Below are 21956 nucleotides of genomic sequence, written 5' to 3' on the forward strand. Positions count from 1 at the left end.
TCTCTCTCTAGTTTTGTTTCTTGCGTCTTCATGCTGACACTAAAAAATTCACCTCTAACACCAAATAAAAAGCATAGAAAATTATTGATATTCATGAAACTGGGGAATTAGCAAAAGCCACATACAAAATAGGCAGATGATATGAAAGCTTCTTTATATTAGGTTACCTTAATCCTAAACTGCATTGTAGTTCATTGACATTAGTTAAGTGCCCACTGAATGGAGAGGAATATCGTCCAAAGGCTGGCCTGGGAGATTCACTAGACTCTATGCTGTTTGTAGTTATCACTGCATCTCATTATTTCTTCTGCTATTCCTAACTTCACAAGCCTATTTTGATAGTAAGTACAGAAAGATGGAGGGGGCTAAATATTATATCAACTGGGGAAAGAGGCTAAGGAACAGGAATTGTAATTGTAGATGTCAGAAGCATTTACAAGTAATTTTAAATCGTAATCCATCTTAGAAGTTAAGTCCAGTATCTGGAGGTAAATGGTTACAGTGTCAAGGCGAGAGATTGTCTGATAGCTTGTTTTGGTTGAGCTGAGTGAAGAAGCTAAAAATATTGCGACATTGCAGTATTTTAAAACCAACCATTAGAGAGTGAAACCTACATTTCATTTATTCTTATTACTCATCTTGCATAATTAAAAGCATAGAACATTATGCAGAAGTTGTAAATGTTCAGGAAACAATCTAATCCACAAAGGTATATAATCCAGACTTTAAATGAAATATTAGAAACAATACTTACATGAGTGCGTAATTTAGTTGAGATTTATAGTCAATCTTATGAAAAAAAAATGCATTACTGGCAAAATGCATTGCATTATTTAAGAAAAGCACATTCAGTTGATTAACCAGTGCTTTGAGATATGCATTTATTTTTTATTTTATGAAACAGGTTCAGAGAAATGTTCATGAAAATCAGTAAAAGAAACACTGAAGTACATTAACTGTTCATCTACTTATTCCTAATGTATGCATTGTTGTTGTATCTACTCTCAGTGTACCAAAGCCATAGAAAGAACATTTTGTCCACATACTGCAGTGCTTTCACATTTCATTGGAACATTTTCCTCCCACTGTATCCAGGTATGTTTTTAAGGTTTTAGTCAGTTTTAGGATCAAAAGTCTGGGTCCTGTAATTTCCAGTTACTTTTGTAAGACAAGTCAGTAGGCGTGCCTATCACACACTTCCCACTTTATTTGCTTTAGAGAAGGGGTAAGCAACAGTCTCTTCAACTAGTAAGCAACAGCCTCTTCAGGTTTTTTTTTTTAAAGCTATCTCTTATGATAGATGTATTCAATTGCTGTATATTAGGAAAGCATGGAAATTAAAAGCTCTCAAAATATTAACTACATGACACATCTTAATGTTGCTTGACTGAACGAAGTATTTATAGAACACAGCAATTTACTGTTGAAACATGACTAGCAATGAGGTTCTGAATCCATGCTTGAGTCTTTCATGTCTTTCTCATAATGAAATTTCCTTCCCCAATCAGTCCCAAGACTCTGTTTGTAGCTATTAACTATTACTTCCTAAAAACCTTAAATCAGAAATTGAGAAGCCCCACAAAAGTCAGAAATCTAGAAAACAGTTATTTTAATGGAAAAATTGTAAGATTTTCAAGAAATTACTGGGACTTACAACTTATTTTCTAGATTTATAATTGTGACATATAAAATTTATTTTCGATACTTTAGAATTGAACAAAATTGGAATTACAGCTTAAGTATCTATTACAGTTCCTGAGCACACAAATAGTTTAGCGGACAGTACTTTCACATGGACTCGAATCCCTCCTGAAGCTGGCCTCTAGCATCCTCCTTCGGAAATTAACTTTGAGAGGTCTTTGTTAGAAATTTCCTAGATAACCCTTCCATAAGGCATTTGAAGTAGAGTTCTCCTCTCGGCTCTCTTAGGCAATTCTCTACTAACGTGTATTTTTCTGTTCTCCCTGCAGTGTATGCGAAGGCGTACCTGCCGATGCAGAGTCAGGCTGTGCGCCCTGCAGGGAGAGCAATGCAGAAAGGCAGGCTCTCCCAGAACACTGCCAGCTCTTTGGACCACACAGAGCTAGTACAGTTGTTCCCCAAGGAGAGGTTTTCGTTATTTATTGTAAGGGTATAACATTCTTTACGCTGTTAAGTAAATTGCATTAGTGCAATTTAGAGATACGTAATGTACAGCACAATCTGCTATTTATCCCTTTTCAGGGTGCAGGCTAAAAGTATGTTATAATCTATGGTACGTATGCCAAGTATCTTAATCTTTTTCATCAGTTCTACGTTTACCACAGAAAGTATATCAAAGCATAGACAATTATCTGTACATTTATATTTGGGACAAATTAAAATTAAGAGTTCTTGTATTACACCTAACTTTGGGATGTAATTGCAGCAGATTTTTTTATTTCACACACATTTATGCGTTTTTGGTACATCAGACTGAAATTTAATTACCCAATTGAAATTTTTCAATTTCAAATCTCCAATTATTACGTCTTTATATTCTTTTCAACTTATGAACTAAATAGAGAATAATTATTTTTAGACTTATGTAAATTTACTTTCACTCCACACTGTACAGTGAACACAGAATTAGTTCTGTTTTCCTCCACAGTAACTAACTCCAAATCACTTCACATGTGTTTTGGCTAAAGCTTCCATTTCCATTAACTGACACTTGCAACAAACTTTAATAAATATTTACAACAAATTTGAAGAAATACTGTAAGTTAAGTAACACTTTGCACAAAAAGGAACTCAGAATAGCTAACAACGGGATATGTTACCATAATTCATCACAAGAGACAAGAAGCAGTTGCTCAAGTGAAGAGCAGTAGCTGACTAATGTGTCTGCAGGGATGAGGGAATTTTATGTATTTGAGGTTTTGTCCTGGTTTCGGCTGAGATGATAGTGTTAATTTTCTTCCTGGCAGCTGGTATAGTGCTGTGTTTTGGATTCAGTATGAGAATAATGTGATAACACACTGACGTTTTAGTTGTTGCTAAGCAGTGCTTATACTAAATCAAGGACTTTTCAGCTTCCCCTGCTCTGCCAGGTGCACAGGCAGCTGGGAGGGGGCACAGCCAGGGCAGCTGACCCAGACTGGCCAAAGGGCTATGCCATACCATATGATGACATGCTCAGTACATAAACTGGGGGGAGTTGGCTGGGGGGCAGCGATCGCTGCTCAGGGACGGGCTGGGCATCACTCAGCGGGTGGTAAGCGGTTGCACCACTTTTTTTTCCTGGGTTTTGTTTCTCTCTCCTTTTTTTTTTTGTTGTTTTCCTTTTCACTACAATTTATTATTATTATTTTTATTTTATTTTATTTCAATTATTAAACTGTTCTTATCTCAACCCGTGAGTTTTCTTACTTTTGCCCTTCCAGTTCTCTCCCCCATGCCACTGGGGGCAGGAGGGTGAGCAAGCAGCTGCGTGGTGCTTGGCTGCCAGCTGGGGTTAAACCACAACAGGTTTACAGTGTATTCTTGAGTGTACAGGGAACAGATACAGACCTACACAAGCAAGCTTAGCTACCAGAAGCATTCTTATTATAGCATCCAGGAGCTCCAGGTGGGAAGAAGAGCAGGGCAAATAACCAGCAACCTCTATACTAGTCAGTGAGGCTGCCTGTGGCCAGGTCAGTGCACTGAGAACTAACCTGGTTTCTCTGTCTATCTCCCAGTACGTAGTGTAGACATACTATTATTCAACTTTAAAATTTTTTTCTTGAGAATGACTTTATACAGAGTGAACAAAATCTCCCTTCATAAATCTCCACTGTATAGTTTTCTCCCAGTTTGCTCCATCTCAAAAGATGAACGAATGAATATAACTTGATCCTTTTACCACAGCCTCTCTTTTTGTCACCAAGCTGATGTTATTAGGCTTGATGATTAGATATTGGATTCTTTTGTGCCACTGCATTTTGTTCCACCTGGTCACATACCCTTTACTGAAATTATCAGGAAAGCATCATGACTGTATAGCATTTTGCCAGTTTCCTGTAAGAGCTCTTTCATATCTTCAAAAGTTTACAGTTTAAGCAATACTTGATATGCAGTTACAAGGTAGGTTGTGGCAGAATTAGTGCGGACAAAAAGACAAAGTACTCCTAAAATGATTTTTAAAAAGACATGGGAAAAGAAGAAAGGAAGTTTTGAGAGTCAAAAGTTTCAAAGATATGAAGTTACATAAAATTAATCTAAAGCCACGAATTTTCTCTTACATGACTAGTGAGCTGGATTCCTAAAATGTTAAGTATTTCATTAGTCATTTACGCTTCCCAGTACACATTCCCACTTCCCAGAAACCAGATGCTTTGTTTGTTAAGATAAATTTCCTTTTCTGTTCTTCACATATTAGTACAATGCTTCAGTATTTGGGTTATACTCATAAAAAGGAAGTATAATTTAAAAAAAATGTTAATAGTTAATCAAAATAATAAAGAAATAATTCTATGGATGCTAAATGTTATATGTACAAGAAGAGCGTATGCTGATCAAACGGAACTCATCTTCCTTCTAGGAGGATAAATCAGCTGCGTAAGCCTGGACGTACCCCAAGCCATCTTTACTGCTGAATTTCAGAGAACTGAAAAAAAAAATGACATGAAGAGTCCCAAAGAGCACAGTCTGGGGTACATGACATGCTGTGCCATGGGAATTGGTCAGTAGTTTTGATATATTCCCTCTCCCTTACCTATCTTGCACAGGCGTCTACGAAAGGCGTCACCAGTGGGACTGGTGAGCTAGTGGGCTACCAGTCTGGGTAAATGGACCCCACCTCTCATCCTTACAGACTTAGATTTTCCACTGTGCTGGAAGCCAGCCATCACCCCAGATAAACAGGATTGAAGAAACTTCTGCTTAGTATACCTGCATTCCTCGCTTTCCTGCCACGCTGTTTCAGAATTAGGGAAGAAGGATTTAAACCAGAGGCCCAGCATGCTCAGTGGCATACAAGTGCTCAGAGAGATATATAATAGGAAAGGGGAGGATTCAGAAGGTCAGATGCCAGTATGCTGATGTATGGAGGCATCTGAAGATGGTTATTCGACAAGAAATCTCAGCTTAGTATTGTGCCTCAGAATTAAAAACAGCAGGGAAACTATAGTCAAGCCCTCCTGTCTCAGAAGCACAAGATGTGCTGGCTACTCCACAAGGTCCACTCGCACCAGAGCACTGGCCATGGGGCCTTGTTTGTCATGGCGTACATCTCTTTGTTCCTCCCCTCTGCATAATAATACAGCTGGGACCTACATGAGCTGTTAACAGGCTTCATAGCAACTACTGCAAAGTCTATAAATATAAACAGGAAAAAAGTGCTGGCGCCAAAACCTTAAACTGCAAAGGAGCAAACTCCAAACTCTTGCTTTATGTAAGAAGAGAAATGTCTACTAACACATTTCAGCTGTGTCCACCATGTGACAGTTTCACAATATGGCTACAGAATATGCACACCCCAGTTTTTACACTGAAACCCACAGTACAATCTAACTGCAAGAATGAATATTCATGTAGTGGATATGCAGAAACAGCCATGGTGGTCATGTGTGGGCACAGTGCTGATTTTTGAGAATTGCTGGTACAGCATTAATTGATCCAAAACCACATTATTGTTTTCAAAAGTGTAACTGTGTAAATCAAAGTAGAATCAAGTTCCTAACAGTCTCTCAGGAAGAAAAATCTGCCTCTACAATCTTCATTGGTAAATACTTATTAGCTATAGGTACCTGAGAAATTACTTGAAAAGTAGTCACAGGACAGACAGAAAACAGTAACAGAAACTATGAAAGAATACTTTTCCTTATTTCAAACATAGCACAAAATCGCAGCTGGCTTACAAAACAGTGACAGTGTGAGTCAGTCATTGCCAACTCCAGAATAAAATTCTATTGCTTCAGTCAAACACACAACGTGATGCTTTGAGCTACTACATATTGCTTACAGTCAGATAACCTATTCCTGAATTTTGGAACGGGAAACAAAGCAGTGACAGTTTAACATTCAGCCATTCCTGCAAGCATGCCAGCACACTCAGACTGGGCAGCTAACACATACCGTCATTTATCTGCTATAGAGTTCCTTCCTCACGCAGGATTTGAAAGTAGTATACCTCTGTATAGGTTTGTAGCCCTGTGGAGCAGAAGATGGAGAAGTGCGCAGATGCAGACAACATGTGAAGGCAGCCAGAGGTAAGCATAAGACAACAGTATCATGAAAATACAAAAAAATGGCTTTAAGTGACGAGTAGCTAGAAGATACAGTATATAGTATGTGCTAGTTAAAATGTTTTTCAAAATCATTTAGTCATTAAGTTCCAAATCTTTCAGTTTAAAAATGGAATTTATAAAGGAAAGGGAATCTTCTTATATATTTTTAAATTACAAAAAAAAAAGAAAGGAAATAACTACTTTAAACCAAACAGCAAACAAAAATAAAGCAATACTCTGACTGACCACTTGATGGCAGCTTAAGATACTAGTTTGTTTCAAACTGCTAAAACCAAAAAAGGTTTCAGATTTTAATACTATATTCCAGAAAGAGAGAAATTTCATTTGATAAACTCTTTAAGACATTTACTTTTCCAAAAACATATCTAAAATATACGTTAAAATGAGTACTTGTTATGTTCCTATAAGGGGTAGTACCTGACCTTTCTCAAGTTTGTAAGTTTATGGCTAAGCTTTTAAATAGGACAAAGATAGTAGGTACTGACTGACCTTTCAGAACTCCAGTTTCATTGGACTTGTGTAATGCTTTGCTCTTAAATATGTTTGCTTTAGTCAGATTATATAACTGCAAAATGCCCTTTTCTAAAATACATGGTCCCAGTACCAAGTTCTGTGATGTCCTCAGGATTCTTCTGGGCAAACATTTTAGTAAAACAACTTCTAAAAAAGTTGAATTACTAAGTATAAGATGTTAATTGTAAAATCATACTTCAAATCATAGGCCTATTTTAAACTGTTATTTTTAGATGTTTTTAGAGTGATGATCAGAGACTACATTGATTTGGGCAGACACTAATTGTAGGATACTTAACATTAAAATCAGGCATTTACACTTTATAAACAGGTTCAAGTTTCCTACGGCAAAAATTTCCATGTTGCTACAAAATACTGCATAAGCAGAAGCTATAATGTTCTTTTATCTGTATAATGGAACTGACCAAATCTTAATATGGATTCAAAACACAGTTATTAACAAAGAAAAGGTTAGTGATTTGTTAGTTTTGATTTAGCACAAGACAACATTTGAGCCCTCCACATTGTAGGAGCAAGAGGGTAAACTTTTACTTGTTCTGGCCACACTAAATATACTGTGTAACTTTTAATGTACAAACAATAGGAAGCAATTAATGACACTTTCTGCCAATTTGTTCTAGGCAAAAGGTTCTTATGTGTTTTCTTCTTTCCATTCTAAACCAAGATTGGTGTGATGGGGGCTGTTTATTAAACTGAAAAGGCAAATTTTTCAGAGTTTTTACTACTACCCACTCTTGGAAAAATCAGATTTGTGTGACACTTATGAAAACTTACTGGAAATTGTAATTCCTAAGTTTGGTACCACAATTGTCTTGGAATACTACTGATTAGTGAAGAGAATGCATTTTTCTGAATAATCTAAGTTTGCATGTGGGCGTGTCTGAATATAACTGAACTATAGGACCAAATCATGATCACCTCCTATGTAATCCAGGGGATAACTCATATCTAATTAAAATTAGACATATTTATGAAAGACAGTGCTATTCTTCTGAACATCCTTGGCTATTCTTTATAGTTCTTTCACAGTCCACTGGAATATTTTATAGTGGCCTGGGCAAAAGAAAGATACATGCATAGGACTGAACAGTGCTGGATTATATGTGATTTCTGTCGTGCATTTTGTGGAATAGAAACATGTAATACATTTACAAGAATTACTCAGTAAGCAGACTGTTTTCTGGTTAAATTAACATACACTGCACACTTACAATTAGTAAACAATTAAAACATACAGCTGAACATCTTGAAACGGTTATGAAACAATCATCATTCCCACACCATAATAAAAGGAATTGAGGACCAACAAGGAGATGTTTGTTACAAATGCAGTGGTAGTTATCCACATTTTACGTTTGATTGTAATATTACAAAAATAACAAGTAAGCTATTAGACTCAACACCACTTCACAGAAAGTTCTAAACTTATATTTAGGAAGCTAAGTAAAATGACTAAAATTACATTACAGAAATAACATACTGAAATGTGAATTTAGGAACCATAATACACTTTAGGATTTATGTCTAAGGGATTAGGTTGTCAGTAAGAACACTGTTTTACATTTAGTTAAAAATGTTAACACCTGTCATATGAAGAAAAAAAATGTGACTTATTGATTGTACTCCAATTAAAAATTTTTCTGCCACTATAAAATTCCTCTATACTACACAGAACCTGAAGAGGGCAGCAAGGCCTATACATTCACCTAAAAGGCAAAGTATGATTTACAAGCTTGTTCTCTATGAAAATTTTCTGCAAGTAATTCCCTGCCCTCTAGCTTCTTGTAATTTAATATATTAGATATAGGGTTAAATTATCAAAAGCAACTTTGAACTAGAATATAGCATTGTTCAGCACCACTTCACTAATGCTTTATTTGAAAATTAAAACTATCTATCTTCTGCTGCAACTCTTTCCAACAGTCATTATCAACACTTAGTATTTTAAATAATGTTTTAGAAGAGCCAAAGGTTGACCTTTAACTAAACCGCCCAAGTCTGAGAGAGACAAACTCTCTTTTCCCTGCAAACAACCCAGACATAATTGCTACCCTTGTTAAAATTCTTAATGCCAACCTATCAGTCACACAATACAGAAGAAATGACAGTATGCAGAGGATTTCTCATCTCCAGTTTGGTTTGTGTACTATAAAGGTACATTATGTCATCTGTGTATTGCTTTCTAATAAAAAAATCATTAATTTAAGAAGGAATTTATCTTACAGACTGCTTCAGGATTTCTGTAAAACATATGTCTTTAAACATACACACTCTTAGTTTGCAGCCTACTGGTGCTACAGCTGCTAAAGTAAATACTGGTAAGTAGTAAAGTCAATTAAGATAACTATAAAAATTAGAATCCTTACCCTAAACCCTCGATTGAGTCTGTCTTTCATAATGCCGATAAATTCTTTATAACTCAACTGGTCATCTCTGTCGACATCAAAAATCTTGAACACTGTGTTCACCAAATGTGGTGAAAGCTTCACACCTGTGGCTACGTACACAGCACGTTTGAATTCATCTGCATAAAGAGAATATCGGAAGAAAAAATAAAATACATTAATCCTACTTTGTGGACAACATATTATGAAATACAAGTAAACTTTTAACTTGAGTTTTCACATTTAAAAACTCAAAAAATAAGAAAATGTGAAAATTAGGATTGAATTTCACAGTTCTAAACCAAGTAGTTCTCAACTGATACAAAATGATACTGCTTTATCGGTATCAATTATTTTACAGAAAAGATTACAGTCCATATACTATACTATGTGTAATAATAAAATTAGAAAATCATATTATAATTAAACCTATGTTACATATATACTGATGGCATCTACTTAACTGACACAAAACAGAACCTAAGAAGCAGAGCACAGAGAAAACAGTATACTCCTTGGTAAGACCACATGAGGTGGGACTATGCTGGTGTTACTGTGTCAGACCCATGAAGATTCTACTTGAGAAGAGCACACAAGTCTGACCGCTTCGCATATTCTTCACCTTGCATTCTCCAAGCACCTCAACTGTTGTATTAAGGATTTTAGTCAGTACATACCTACCTATTTCTTTCAGCACCCACTTACTGATTTGTTCGAAAATCTGTCTAATCCCTCTTCATACCTTCTGACATTGTTTTCTTCTACAACTTTCATAGAAGGCCAGATTCCAGACACCCGCTGTGTAAAGAAATGCTTTTGTTTGCTTTAAACTGATCTCTTATTGGTGTCATCAAGTGCCTCTTAACTCTTGTACTGTAGGATTCGGTGACCAACTATTCTGCATTCAGCTTATCCACCACCTATATGACTTTGTAAAGCTTTATCATGTCTCTTATGATATGACTGAGCCTTTTCCTCTCAAAGCCGGAGTCATGGCCTTTTTAGCCTTTTACCCGAGACATTAAAACTACAAACTAGGAATTACAAAACGTTTTTGTATTTTTGTCAACAGTTCTGTATCTTTATCAAAAGATTTTTATAAAAATATGAATACTTACCTTGACCTATGGAACGACTCGCAAAATTATACATTTGCATTGCAATTGTAAAGTCTTCTAGGTTGTTCAAGAATTGGAAAAATGATCTAAACTCCTCAAATGTGATACCCTAAAAAATAAAAGAACAATATGCACCATAAGAATTATCAGTAGTGATGACAACTGACTAAATAAACCTTGCAGTTACATGTCTACTTTATTTAAGAATAGATACTACACCCATTGAAAAAAACAGAGATTTGTAGTGAAAGTCAATGAAGTAAAGAATTGGGAGTCTCCTGAGGCATGCAAGATGTCTTTCCTCTCTGCCACTGCAACGGATAGCAATTCTCACTCAAAAAGCAGCCAAAAATATTGTTCCATTGCTTAAGGCAATCTTTAGGAATTCCAGGATTATTACGATACGGCAGTTAATATTGAGAAGAGTCTAGGTTTGTATGAATATTGGAATATGTTTACTACTGAAAACCTGCAAACCACTATTATATGTATGTGAATGTATGTGCTCACATGAATACATTGAATGAATTCATAAATACATGTTATGATCTCACTCAAGCTCTGTACTTTAACGTGAAGTTTTTACATATCCAGATTTAGACACCTAGGTCTCTTCAGCTGATACTCCAAGTATCAAGTATTGCAGGGTTTGTCCAGCTTTTTAAAAAATCTTTTGCATTTTGACCAGACTTCAGAATATCTTCTGTGAAAGCTTCTCTGAAAGTGCTGTTGTTAAAAGAGCTTATTTTTTCTTTTTTTCCTTGTGATATTTGTTCTGCTTTTCTCTCATCTTAGCTACAAATCCAAAGATCCGATAAACTATCTCTAAATCAATTTTGAAACAGACCTTAAACAGAGACTTTGAATGAAGCCAGGACCATTGCGTATTCTCATTCTCCATGGTCTGTCAGCCATTCCGAACATGGGATGGCATTCTTTCTCCAACCTTCATCTCCCTGGCCTCCTTTAACTATCATTCCTGGCTATTCTTCTGTCTGCTTTTATCCTTTTATCTTATTGAACTACTTCTCTCTGAAAATAAACCTGAAGACAATAGAAAGAGCTGTGACCCTTTCTGTTCAAACTAAAATCTTTACCTACGTCTCTCCTCAAAGATATACATAGTCATTATGGTATGGTGGAACACAGAAAACATACTGAAGTAGGTTTGTGGTAGAGGAGAAAATGGCAGAGGTTAGGCGTAAACCCATATGAGACAGCAAGTACTGTGGTAAATGTGGAGAGCAACATGATATTGTTAAAATAAAAGACTTCAGTAGGCCTCCACCCACTTGAGATGTAAACCACTGCTTAAGTGATCCTACCTAAGCTCTAGCTAAGATTTATAAACTGATTGGAGAGCTTGACCCATCTTCATCATGACTTACTTTTCTCAACAAGCATATTTGTCCTCTGTTTCATCCTTTGCAATTAGGAGGAAACTCTCATAGACATAAGCAGAACCGCCTCCTTATTCTCCTTTAAACTTTTATCTTAAAAGCTTGATTTACTAATACTAACCAATACTGTCTTCTTGTTTTTGACATCTAATAGTTTATGTTCAAGTTCCGTTTCTTGCATTCTGTTTAGACTGAAAACTCTGGGACTGGAATAACTTTGTCACATATTTGTGAAATACCTAGATCAGTGAAACTTCAGTCCCCAGCTAGGACCCTCAGGTACTATGGAAAAATAGCAATTATAGAAAATGGCCATCAAAGTATTGAGCTGACATTTTTAGGTTCATAATGATTTTTAAAAATCCTTAATTTGCACTGATTTGTCTGTAAAGATTCTGAATGTGGGAGATACTGTAAGAGGTCAGGCTACTGCAAAAATCCTGGCTCCTTCCATTAACTAGAGAGGAGATGATCATTCTAGATGGAGAGTAGCCCTTGCACAGGTAAGGCTGAGAACCACTGGTCTACAAGCAAGCCTTTTTGCAGCTTCTGTGTTTCCAGTAGCGATGAAAACTGCTGCCATGAGTTGACACCGGAGATGAAGCAGGGAGATAAAGGAGCCACACCTGCAGTCCACAGCTAAACTGCACATAGTCCACAACATTTTAGCAATGAGAAAAATATCTGGCTTCATTTAAGAGTTCTACAATTTCTGCTGAAATCACCTGCAATCATACATGTTTATTTCCTCTCAAGGAAAAACAGAAAAGACACAGAAGAGGCAGAGGGACAGGCAAAATGACACTCAGAGTTGGGCATACAGCATTCTGCTGTCTCTCTCCTTTCCTAGGACCATATTTTGCTCAACTGGTAACTGTAATAACATTTTGTATTTGCCATACCTTTTGCATTTTGACATAGGAAGCTATCTACGTGTAGATATCCCAGAAGTTTCCTACTGGAAACTATTTATTTGCTATGTAAAAGGAAACTAACTTTTTTATTTATTTGGACAGATTATATTTTACTACAGCAAAGAAAACTGTTACATTAATGCACCAATGCTGTTAAAAATGCATAGACTTTCTTTAGGAGATAGTATTTGTAGTAATTCAAAACGCCAGCTTAAATGAATCACTGCTTGGCATCTAGTTAGTAAAAGGAGGAAAACATCCTGTGAGCAGGCAGCATGCCAGCTGAACATTTTAACATGACTACAGTACGCCAAATAATCATCATGTTGCTTTAGAGGCTCCTACATGCAGCGCCACGAAAGATTAACATTGCCAACTGTGAGAGCAGCTGCCTATTACTTTACAGGCTAGACTAATTTTTCTTCTAAATGGAATCCTCTGGTTTGTATTAGTATTGCAGCATATCACTGTAATGAAATAGAGAGTACATTTTATAATTTTTGACTTATAATGGTATAACAAGTGTAAAAAAGTGCAAACATATGAACAATGCCTCCATGGCAATAAGAGGCAAAGTCCCAGTCTCAAAAGCCAGTGGCCAGCACAAGAGATGTCATAGGGATTTACGTTTTCCACTGTACTGACAGCACATTTACCAAGCCAGTGATATGGGGCTATGGAAAATGGCAATGTCTTCTTTTACTTAATGGAAGTATAGCATATGACATACAGATATATGGCACCGTTCAAGTGCCAGGATATGCCCAGAGCGCAGCATAAGCAAACCTGTAACTGAGTGACACAGCTTTCTACATGGAAGTTTTCCTTAGCTGACGGTCCCATCAGAGATCAGAAGAGGAAACTACTGTGGAAGACTTGCTATCAGAACAGCGGCATTGGAAGACTTACAGATGAACTTCAAAGAATAATTCCTTGTGTTTAGAAGAAAGTGTTGGTATTTATAATAATCAACTTTACCTTTGCCATTCAAAGAAGTATTTCTCTATACCTACGACTGTCATTATTTTTCAGTTACCCAAGTCATACTTACGTCATTCTTGTTATACAAGCCCCAAAGGGATTTTCTTTTCAGATTTGCATACATATGGAAATCTTGATTTCACCCTAAACAAAAAACATCTGGGAACCATGCAAGAAGAGCTTTATACCATTTCTGTTGCACTGTCTTGGCTTTGAATATTGAAAGCTGTGCTGACCTTTTAAAGTAGCTAGAACTGAGTGCCTCAGCCGCTAGACCAGGAACTCAGAAAGGGTCAGTGAGCAGGAACTCTGATCCCAGTCTTACACTTAATCTGGTGCAAAAGAGCAGCCCTACTTTCCCTTCCCGCTTCCCAGCTATATTTCTCTCTCAGTGGACCTAACTGCTGTACAACCACAGGAAGAATCAGATAATTCAGATACTTGAACAGAAAACTGTTGATTTTTGGAGTGTGTTTCTATCAGGTCAACTGACTGATCTTACTTACTCTGCAGACTGAAATTACAATGCAATTTCTCAAATTAAAAAACAAAACAAAACAAAACAAAAAACTGTCCAAACCGATTTATTACTTTTCTTCACAAGCTCTGCTGTCAATGCTATCAAAATATATAGCTATTGAAAGGGTTCGATTTCTAGGACAGATTAATCTGATCTCCTTCTGTAAACGTAAACAGAAGGAGTATATCCAAAACATCCCTCATTTGAAGGGCTACTTTTAATGTTATCCTATCGATTACCATTGATGAATAGTTGCCACTATGTTTCTCTCAGATACACTTCTCACAACACATTTGTTGTTAAACAAATGAAGGACTCTCTACCTCATGACCTTTACTGTTTTTATTTTCTTTTCTCTCTCTTCAGCCATTAATAAGAACCACATAGCCATCAATAATTATATACAAGTGATCCATTATTAAGACTATAAAACAACTAGATAAAGGGTGTCAATGTTATTTCTGAAGAGGTGCTATTCCAGTGGCAGTTCAAAAGAGAAGTAAAAAAAAAAGGTTTTTTAATGCCTCATTGCTAGAAAATTGTTCAAGTCTTATGGTTTTTGCTGTTTAAACTGACTATTCTTGTAATATAAAGCTTTGTTATCTAAACTTCAAAAATATTACTAGCTAAAGCCTATGGAACATAATTCTATGCTATTTACTCTTCTACTTTTTATTCAGCAAGTAATCTGAAAAACATGAGACACACAGCTTATGATCAGAATAAAATCCTGGTGCTAATTAATTCAGTGACAGAATCTCATTCAGTCCAACAAGGCTACGTTTTCATCTTGATGACACTGGGACTGGATGCTGTGGCCCACTGCTGTCCTAGCTAAACAATTACCTTTTCTTCAGGAATCCTGCAGCGCATGTTTTCCAGGTAACTTGATGTATTTTCCACATTTGTATACCTCAAAAGAATATGGGCAAAGTCTTCCTCACTGATGGTGTTCATCCCGTTAGAGTAGGAAAGGAATTCTATCTCTAGAACCTCAGTTTGTAGGTTATCCATAAATCTAAAGCACAAACATAAATATGAAGAAATAGTAATACTTTTTATTTCTACTAGTCATGTCCTTAAGAGACTCATAGAATACAAAGCCAAATAGCATTATGCAAATCAGTTCCCTTTTCGTAGCACTGATGGTAAATTTGGTAAATCCCTTATCTGTGTTGACTTATTTTCTAATCAATACAACAATCTTAATTCAAAGATGAATTGTTTCAGTAAGGATTAAAATGACTTAACACTTAAATTTCTAATTTATTTCTAGTTTGTGTTTGCTTAATTTTCTTCTTCAGTGGGTCACTGATCTTTATTTTTATATGCTAGACTGAAAATTCCATCATGGTACTAAATGAATTCCCCAAATTTATTCCCCATATAGTTACTTACAGATTGCGATTAAACCTTGCCTTTCTCTTTTTAACAAGCTAAGTACGATGAGCTCTTGCAGCCTTTCAATCTAAACTTTTTTTTTTAATACTTCACTATTCTTATGATATTTCTATAAACTCTTCCCAACTTAACAACATGTTTAGTATATTCTGGATGCAAAAACTGGATAAAGTACAAAACCAGCTATATATAAAAAGGAAATATAACTTCTCTGATTCTGCTTGATGTCCTAGTTATACAACCAAGGATGAAACCAGCTCTCTGGTCCCAGCACTGCACTGGGAGCTCATGTTCATCTGGCTGTCAACCACAACCTGTAACACTCCCCTGTTACAGGTTCCCAAGAGTTCCCATCCTGTAGACATTCCCTGCAACACTCTTTCCTAATATATAACTTGACTATGAGGAGCTCAAATCAAAAGGATGTCTAGGCAAAAGTATAAATGCAAGGTAAACATACAAGTTATTTCCCTCACCAATCCATAGTTTAATGATTTTCTGAGCTGGTAAAGTAGTGTTGAATAAAACTTGATGGATCCCTCTTTCATTAATATGTCTGCTAGGTTTTGACCTCTTCAGCATTCACAACATCTTACAGCAATAGACATTTTAACTAGATGCCTTTTGAAAAAGCACTCTCTTTTCTGGTTCTTGTTTTGAACTCACATCATGATTTCACTTGATGACACAGTTTTTATATTATGCGAAATACTGAATACTTTTCATGACATACATAATTTTAAGGCAAAATATTTTGCAAACATCTGATTGATTAGAATGCACGGTTAAGTGATAAATATAAAGACAATAGGTGTTGGGAGTATTTACTGAGCAAACAATAACTGAACACTGTATCTCTTTCAATCACTCAGAAACATACAGTTTTATGGCTCTGTTTTTATGGCACTCTCTCTGTATTTTTAAATTCTACTTTAACTGGTGTAATAATTAAGCCAATAGCTTCCACTGTGTTTTCACTTTTTCCCAGAAGAAGCTTGTTCTAAAGTGTCTACGTGGTATCTTCAGAAAAATCTTTACATTTAAATATGTCTGTAAGAGCAGAGATGCACACAAAGGTTTTTTTGAAGCACTGACAAACGGGGAAAAAAATAAAAATTATTCAAAACAAAGAAAAAAATTCCTACATACCAATAAGGACAGGGTTGGGGTACCACCTTTCCACCCCAAACCAACTATGCACACAAGTGCTAACAGAATTTGCAAATGCAGCAGCATTAGTACAGGACTTTTTATTGTTGGTCCACTTATTGTTTTATTTTGCTCTTTGTATATATAACACACATGAAGGGAACATAAACTTTATATACATGTCTGCATAAACTATGTGTATAGTAATATAATACACATTAATTAGAACAAGCATGCAAGTATTTTTTTTTTACAAGGAATTAATAATGTTGAGACTCACCTATAAAAATCTTCAAAGTTCAGTTCAGCTTTTCCTTTCTTGCCGAAAAAGTGTACAAGCAGTGTAGTATCTGACAGTGAACTTGAAATATCATCAGCACGCTTGAATATTAGAATAAAAAAAATTAAAGGCCATGATTGGATCAGTTACAGAAGTATAACCTGAGAATGCCTATCATCACAATAGACTTTTCTATTAAAGGAGTTTGTGTTTTATGTTCACAGTCTTAAAAAAGACTTTAGTATTAAAATCCATTAAATTAATTTAGTCATGCAATTTTCACACGAAATAGCATTAGGCTGTTAATTGCACTTAGTAGAAAACACTTACAACAACAATATAATATAATGGAAGCTGGAATGAAGCGGGGAAAAGCATGAAAAATAAAACCAGAAACTCTTGAGAAAAAAAATGTTCTAGTCAGTTGATGTAAACCATAAAAATAACTCCCTTTGTACAAATCTCCTTCCCTTCTACTATGTAACTACAAAGCAATTAAAGGAAGTTACTTCATATACGCTTATTTTATATTTCAAAATAGTATGGGATTGTATTCCAAAACCACTCACATCAGTCAGGTGTACTTTATATGATTCTTTTCTATAAGTATCAGATGACTACAGTTTAAATTTTATTGCCTAAATATATGTAAAACAAGAGAATTGTAAGAAATTTTGGAATCATGAAGTAGTATTTTGACTCATTCTCTTAAGAAAATGTTCCTCATCTACCAAGTCTCTGCATCAGACAGGAATCTTTGAATATGTACTAACACTTTTTCCTTAATAAATATCAACTTTGAAGGCACAGAATTAGAATAGTAAAACCAACAAATTTTGACCATTTGTAATAGCAAGAGTTGTAAATAGGAAGACACACATACAAACAGAAGTAACTATCATCAGCGTATAAACAGAAGTAACTATCATCTGTGTACAGTGATTGTGCAACATTCCACTTTTTTACTACATGTTCATTACCCTTAACTGTTGTGTATGTGCATTGATTTTACCTCTTTTACAAAGAAACTCTTGATATACTGAAGAGCTAGAAAAATAATTCAGTAATATAAGGCTCTTAAATAAGCCATAGTATTCCACCATGGCAATGTCCTTCTGGCATTAACGCCCATCTGCCAACATTTGACATTCAAAAAGTAATATATTTAGTCTCCTTGCTGCACTTGCCTACGGAGAACCTTCTGTCCGAGCTCTCATTTTTCTTACAAAAACAAGATCTTATGAAAAGCAAAGAGTGGGAGCCAGTAGTCTCTGCTCTTCCTAGGCAAGCTACCACCCATCAGCAATAATGACAGATTATAAACCTACTGGATTTACTGTAAGTATAGAAAACTGTTTATACAGATCTATAAAGATCTGCATATACAAATCTGCGAGGTGCACTCAGAATCCTTTAAGTCTGACTTTATTTCATAACTGAAGAGGCTATAAATTTATAACAGATGGAGAAACTAAACAGAATAGAATCATGAAGAAACTAGGAAGAAATTTCGAACAGTATGCAGTAGTTCAACATCAGGTACCATGAAAAACCATTTCATATCTACATTCTATGAAATATACTATATTAATTTCAAATTTACATACTGATTTGTGGGAAAAAAGAAGTAAAATACAATATCCATTAAGAGTATTTATGTATCAACAAGGAAAAACATGAGGCAGTAACAACACAAATCCTTTCCTTTCAACATCCAAGAACTAAAGAAATGAGAGAGACTTTTCTGTACTTTAGTATAATCAGTTTAGGATTCTCAAGATTGTATTTCATGTACTCTAGCTTCCTCTTTATTCTCATATTCTTCTCCAGGGAGAAATAAAATGACCTAGTGTATATATAGGTAGAGAGATATTTCATGTCCTTCAATTAAGACAGCTCTGCTCTTCGAGTGAGCAAACTAATTCAGAAGAGTAATCACTGTTTGTCTTTTAATATTGTTATCCTCCACTACAGGACACAGTATACTGAAATGCAGATACCCTGATTTCTTATGTCTTTTAAGCAATTAAACCCCTAAGCACATTCAAATAATTTCCCTCAAGTACACTGAAAAGAGATCAAATGTTAAATTACAGCCTTTCATCTTGCAAAAACATTTCAAAACCTTAGACTTAGGTTGCATTCATCCATATCTAAAGAACCATTTAAAAAAATACAATCTATAAGTCTTTTCACAATTCCCATTTGGTCAGCCTCACTAAATAAAAAAAATCCAAACAAAAACCTCACCCCAGAAACTCAACCCAGTATGCTTTTCTGCAGAACTGCAGGCAACTGAAAACTATTCCTGTGCTCCTTCTGCTTTACATTACATGAGAGCATTACATAAATTCTCTCTCTTAAGGAGTAAGGGTAAAAAGCCTTAATCATTTAAAACTACTATTTATTGTTCATAATAAAATGAATTTTCTATTTTAGATCAGTTAAAATGCAATGACCGCACCTGTTTCCATATATACAAATATGAGAGTCCATTTTGATCTAATATATTTTGAAGTCTTTTAAATGAGAATATAAACATGCCTTGCTTTTCTTTATCTTTAGACTAACTGCGATACAAATACAGGTAAAGAGACAAACAGGAGAGACAAGAGTTTCAGTCACTTTATTGGCTTGCTGCATAATGGCAACAGCTTTTCCTCTCAATTTCCTAACCTGAAGAGCAGTAAATCTATTTTTTTTATATTCTGCAAAATTCATTTCAAGCTTTTGATTAAAGAGGGTCAACTAAAAGTAAGTTAAACTCATGAGCGATGGTCCACTTGTAGCAACATATTCTGAGAATGAAGTATGCATATCATGCTTTAAGTTAGTAAGAGCTTTCTTACTGCAAGTTCTTGATTTTTCAATAGTGATAATAACCCTACTGATTTCCAGTTTCATTTAGTAATTTAAGAATATGCCCACAAACTGAACTCAGTGGTAAATGGCATATTCCAACAGGAGGGCATAATTGCTTTAAATTAGGAATAGCAGAAACAATACTGTAAACTCTCCTAGAAAGAAACTGGATGTCATGAGTAACTTCTTTCCCCTCCCCGAAAGAGACCTTGTAAGTTGATTCTCATAACAATGAACCTTATTTACTCTCCTTTTCAATTTACACAAGGCCTTCTCAAAAGGCTATGAAACAACACAGACTCCAGTGTCACCTAGCTTTATGCCACTTTCTTAGCACAGATGGCTATATCATTCAGATGTGAGAGTACCTGGGAGAGAGAAGCATATGGATGAAAGCCAGCTGGCTCAAACTTAAACCGAGCAAGATAAAGACGATTATGGCAAGAAGTGGGAAATTCTCAGTAGAGCAAATGAAGGATATACAGTTTTTTTCATAAAATGAATGAAAAGTGAGCAGAGAGACTTTTTATAAATTTTACAGACAATTTAAATCAATGTTTAATATTGCTGCTGTTAAGCTTCAATTATACCGTAGGTGACATACAAGCCTGAGACATCAGATGTAAAAAATCTCTCTCTCTTCAAATTAAAAGCATGTAGGGATTACCAAACTTAAGTCCATCTATACTTGGGACTGAATTCATGCCAACTAACTGTAGATTACGACGACAGTTAATTCAGAAAACTCAGTGCCTCAAGCTCCTTAAATAGTCAATGAAAAGAGCAGCCCTCTCTCCCTTCTGTGCCTCCCTTAGTTGACTAGACAGGAACATTGATGTTCTGGGCTTTAAAATTTGGTGGAATAAATAAGGATTAATAACTGGACTAACAGCTCAGGAGCTCATCAATTTAAAAGCAAGGAAAGAAAGGCTGGGTATACTGCTTTACTGCAGGATTACTATGAATGTATTATTACTGTGAATATCGCTATAAATATTGGTCTAAAACTTAATTCTGTAACACTACATTTTGTTTGTTCAAAGGCAAATGAACTCAAGCTGACAGAGGTACAGAGAAGGCCTATTAGATACCTGGGAAATGTAGGTTCTACCTCAAGAGAAAAATCAAAGACCTTGTTTTGTTTAGCCTACGATAATTAAAACTGTGGGCTATGACTGCATTTATAAACACAACCCTGAGTAAGAAAATTAACACTAAAGAAGAAAAAGCCCTATGAAAATTAAGGAACAACAGACTGGTATAAAGGGATTATGAGTAAATTTAGCCTGGAAATTAGAAAAAGTCCATCCAAGTCCTCAGGTTATTCAATAGCTTCTGCAGAGGAACAGCAGGGACACAACACTAATTACTTTTAATATGGAGCACACATTGCTTATGAAGCAAAGAAAAAGATTGTTTTACCCTGGAGGTCCGTTTCAGTTCCATGTTCTTTTCTCATTATGATCCTGCTTATGAAGCATGGGACTTGAGACCAGAGAGTCAGTGGGGAGCTGCTGTATGTCCTTTAATGCCACAACCAGCAGAGCAATCACCCTCACTGTATGGGGCACAGAAAAGCCTAAATAATCTAGTTTTCTAACCCTCTTAAATGATCAGTACAAATAAATGTCTTAATTGTCTGAAAGCATATAATGAAACAAGAATTTGATTAGAATTTGAAGAACTATGGAAATCAGTTTGACAGCACAGGGATATTGCTAGTCCTCCATAATGATCAAAAAGACTGTTTTGGTTACCTTAAAACACTTCTGGTTCAATCGAACAATTAAAACAATCTTTCCACAATACTGTTTTTGTGAAGATAAGCTTTGATAACATACAGAAAAAGCACATTAAGGACCTACACATTAAAAGCTTAAAGGGCTGCAACTCTCATTAAAGTTGTCACATCACTGGACCAAGTCTAAATGACAAAGGTTTCCTGAATTATTTCTCTAACTGTGAAATACTGTCACTATTAGTGTCAGAAAATGTTTTTTTACAATAAGGACTGAAGAGGACTTGATCTTCCAGCTCTTTCAAATGGTAACTTTGCTTTTACTTGGAAATGACAACTTTGAATTATTGCACTGCATGGAACTAAACCAATTTCATCTGAGAACTTTCAGGTTTAAAAAAAAAAAATAATTAAAAGGAAGAAA

At 35.5% G+C, this 21956-nt stretch overlaps 1 protein-coding gene across 3 annotated transcripts in view; it reads right to left on the reverse strand.

Annotated features, from left to right (window-relative positions):
* MICU3 (mitochondrial calcium uptake family member 3) overlaps positions 1-21956 on the reverse strand; it is a gene marked incomplete at its 5' end in the record, with an annotated part of 60041 nt that overhangs the window by 2607 nt on the left and 35478 nt on the right. For all 3 annotated transcript variants that reach the window (XM_082315078.1, XM_082315077.1, XM_082315076.1), the window contains 4 exons: positions 9152-9309; positions 10288-10396; positions 14949-15120; positions 16933-17033. In XM_082315078.1, the coding sequence (XP_082171204.1) occupies positions 9152-9309; positions 10288-10396; positions 14949-15120; positions 16933-17033 (540 nt within the window). The remainder of the gene's footprint in view (positions 1-9151; positions 9310-10287; positions 10397-14948; positions 15121-16932; positions 17034-21956) is intronic.

The sequence above is a fragment of the Platalea leucorodia genome (genome assembly GCF_965183815.1).
Source record: "Platalea leucorodia genome assembly, chromosome: 6".
Lineage (NCBI taxonomy): Eukaryota > Metazoa > Chordata > Aves > Pelecaniformes > Threskiornithidae > Platalea > Platalea leucorodia.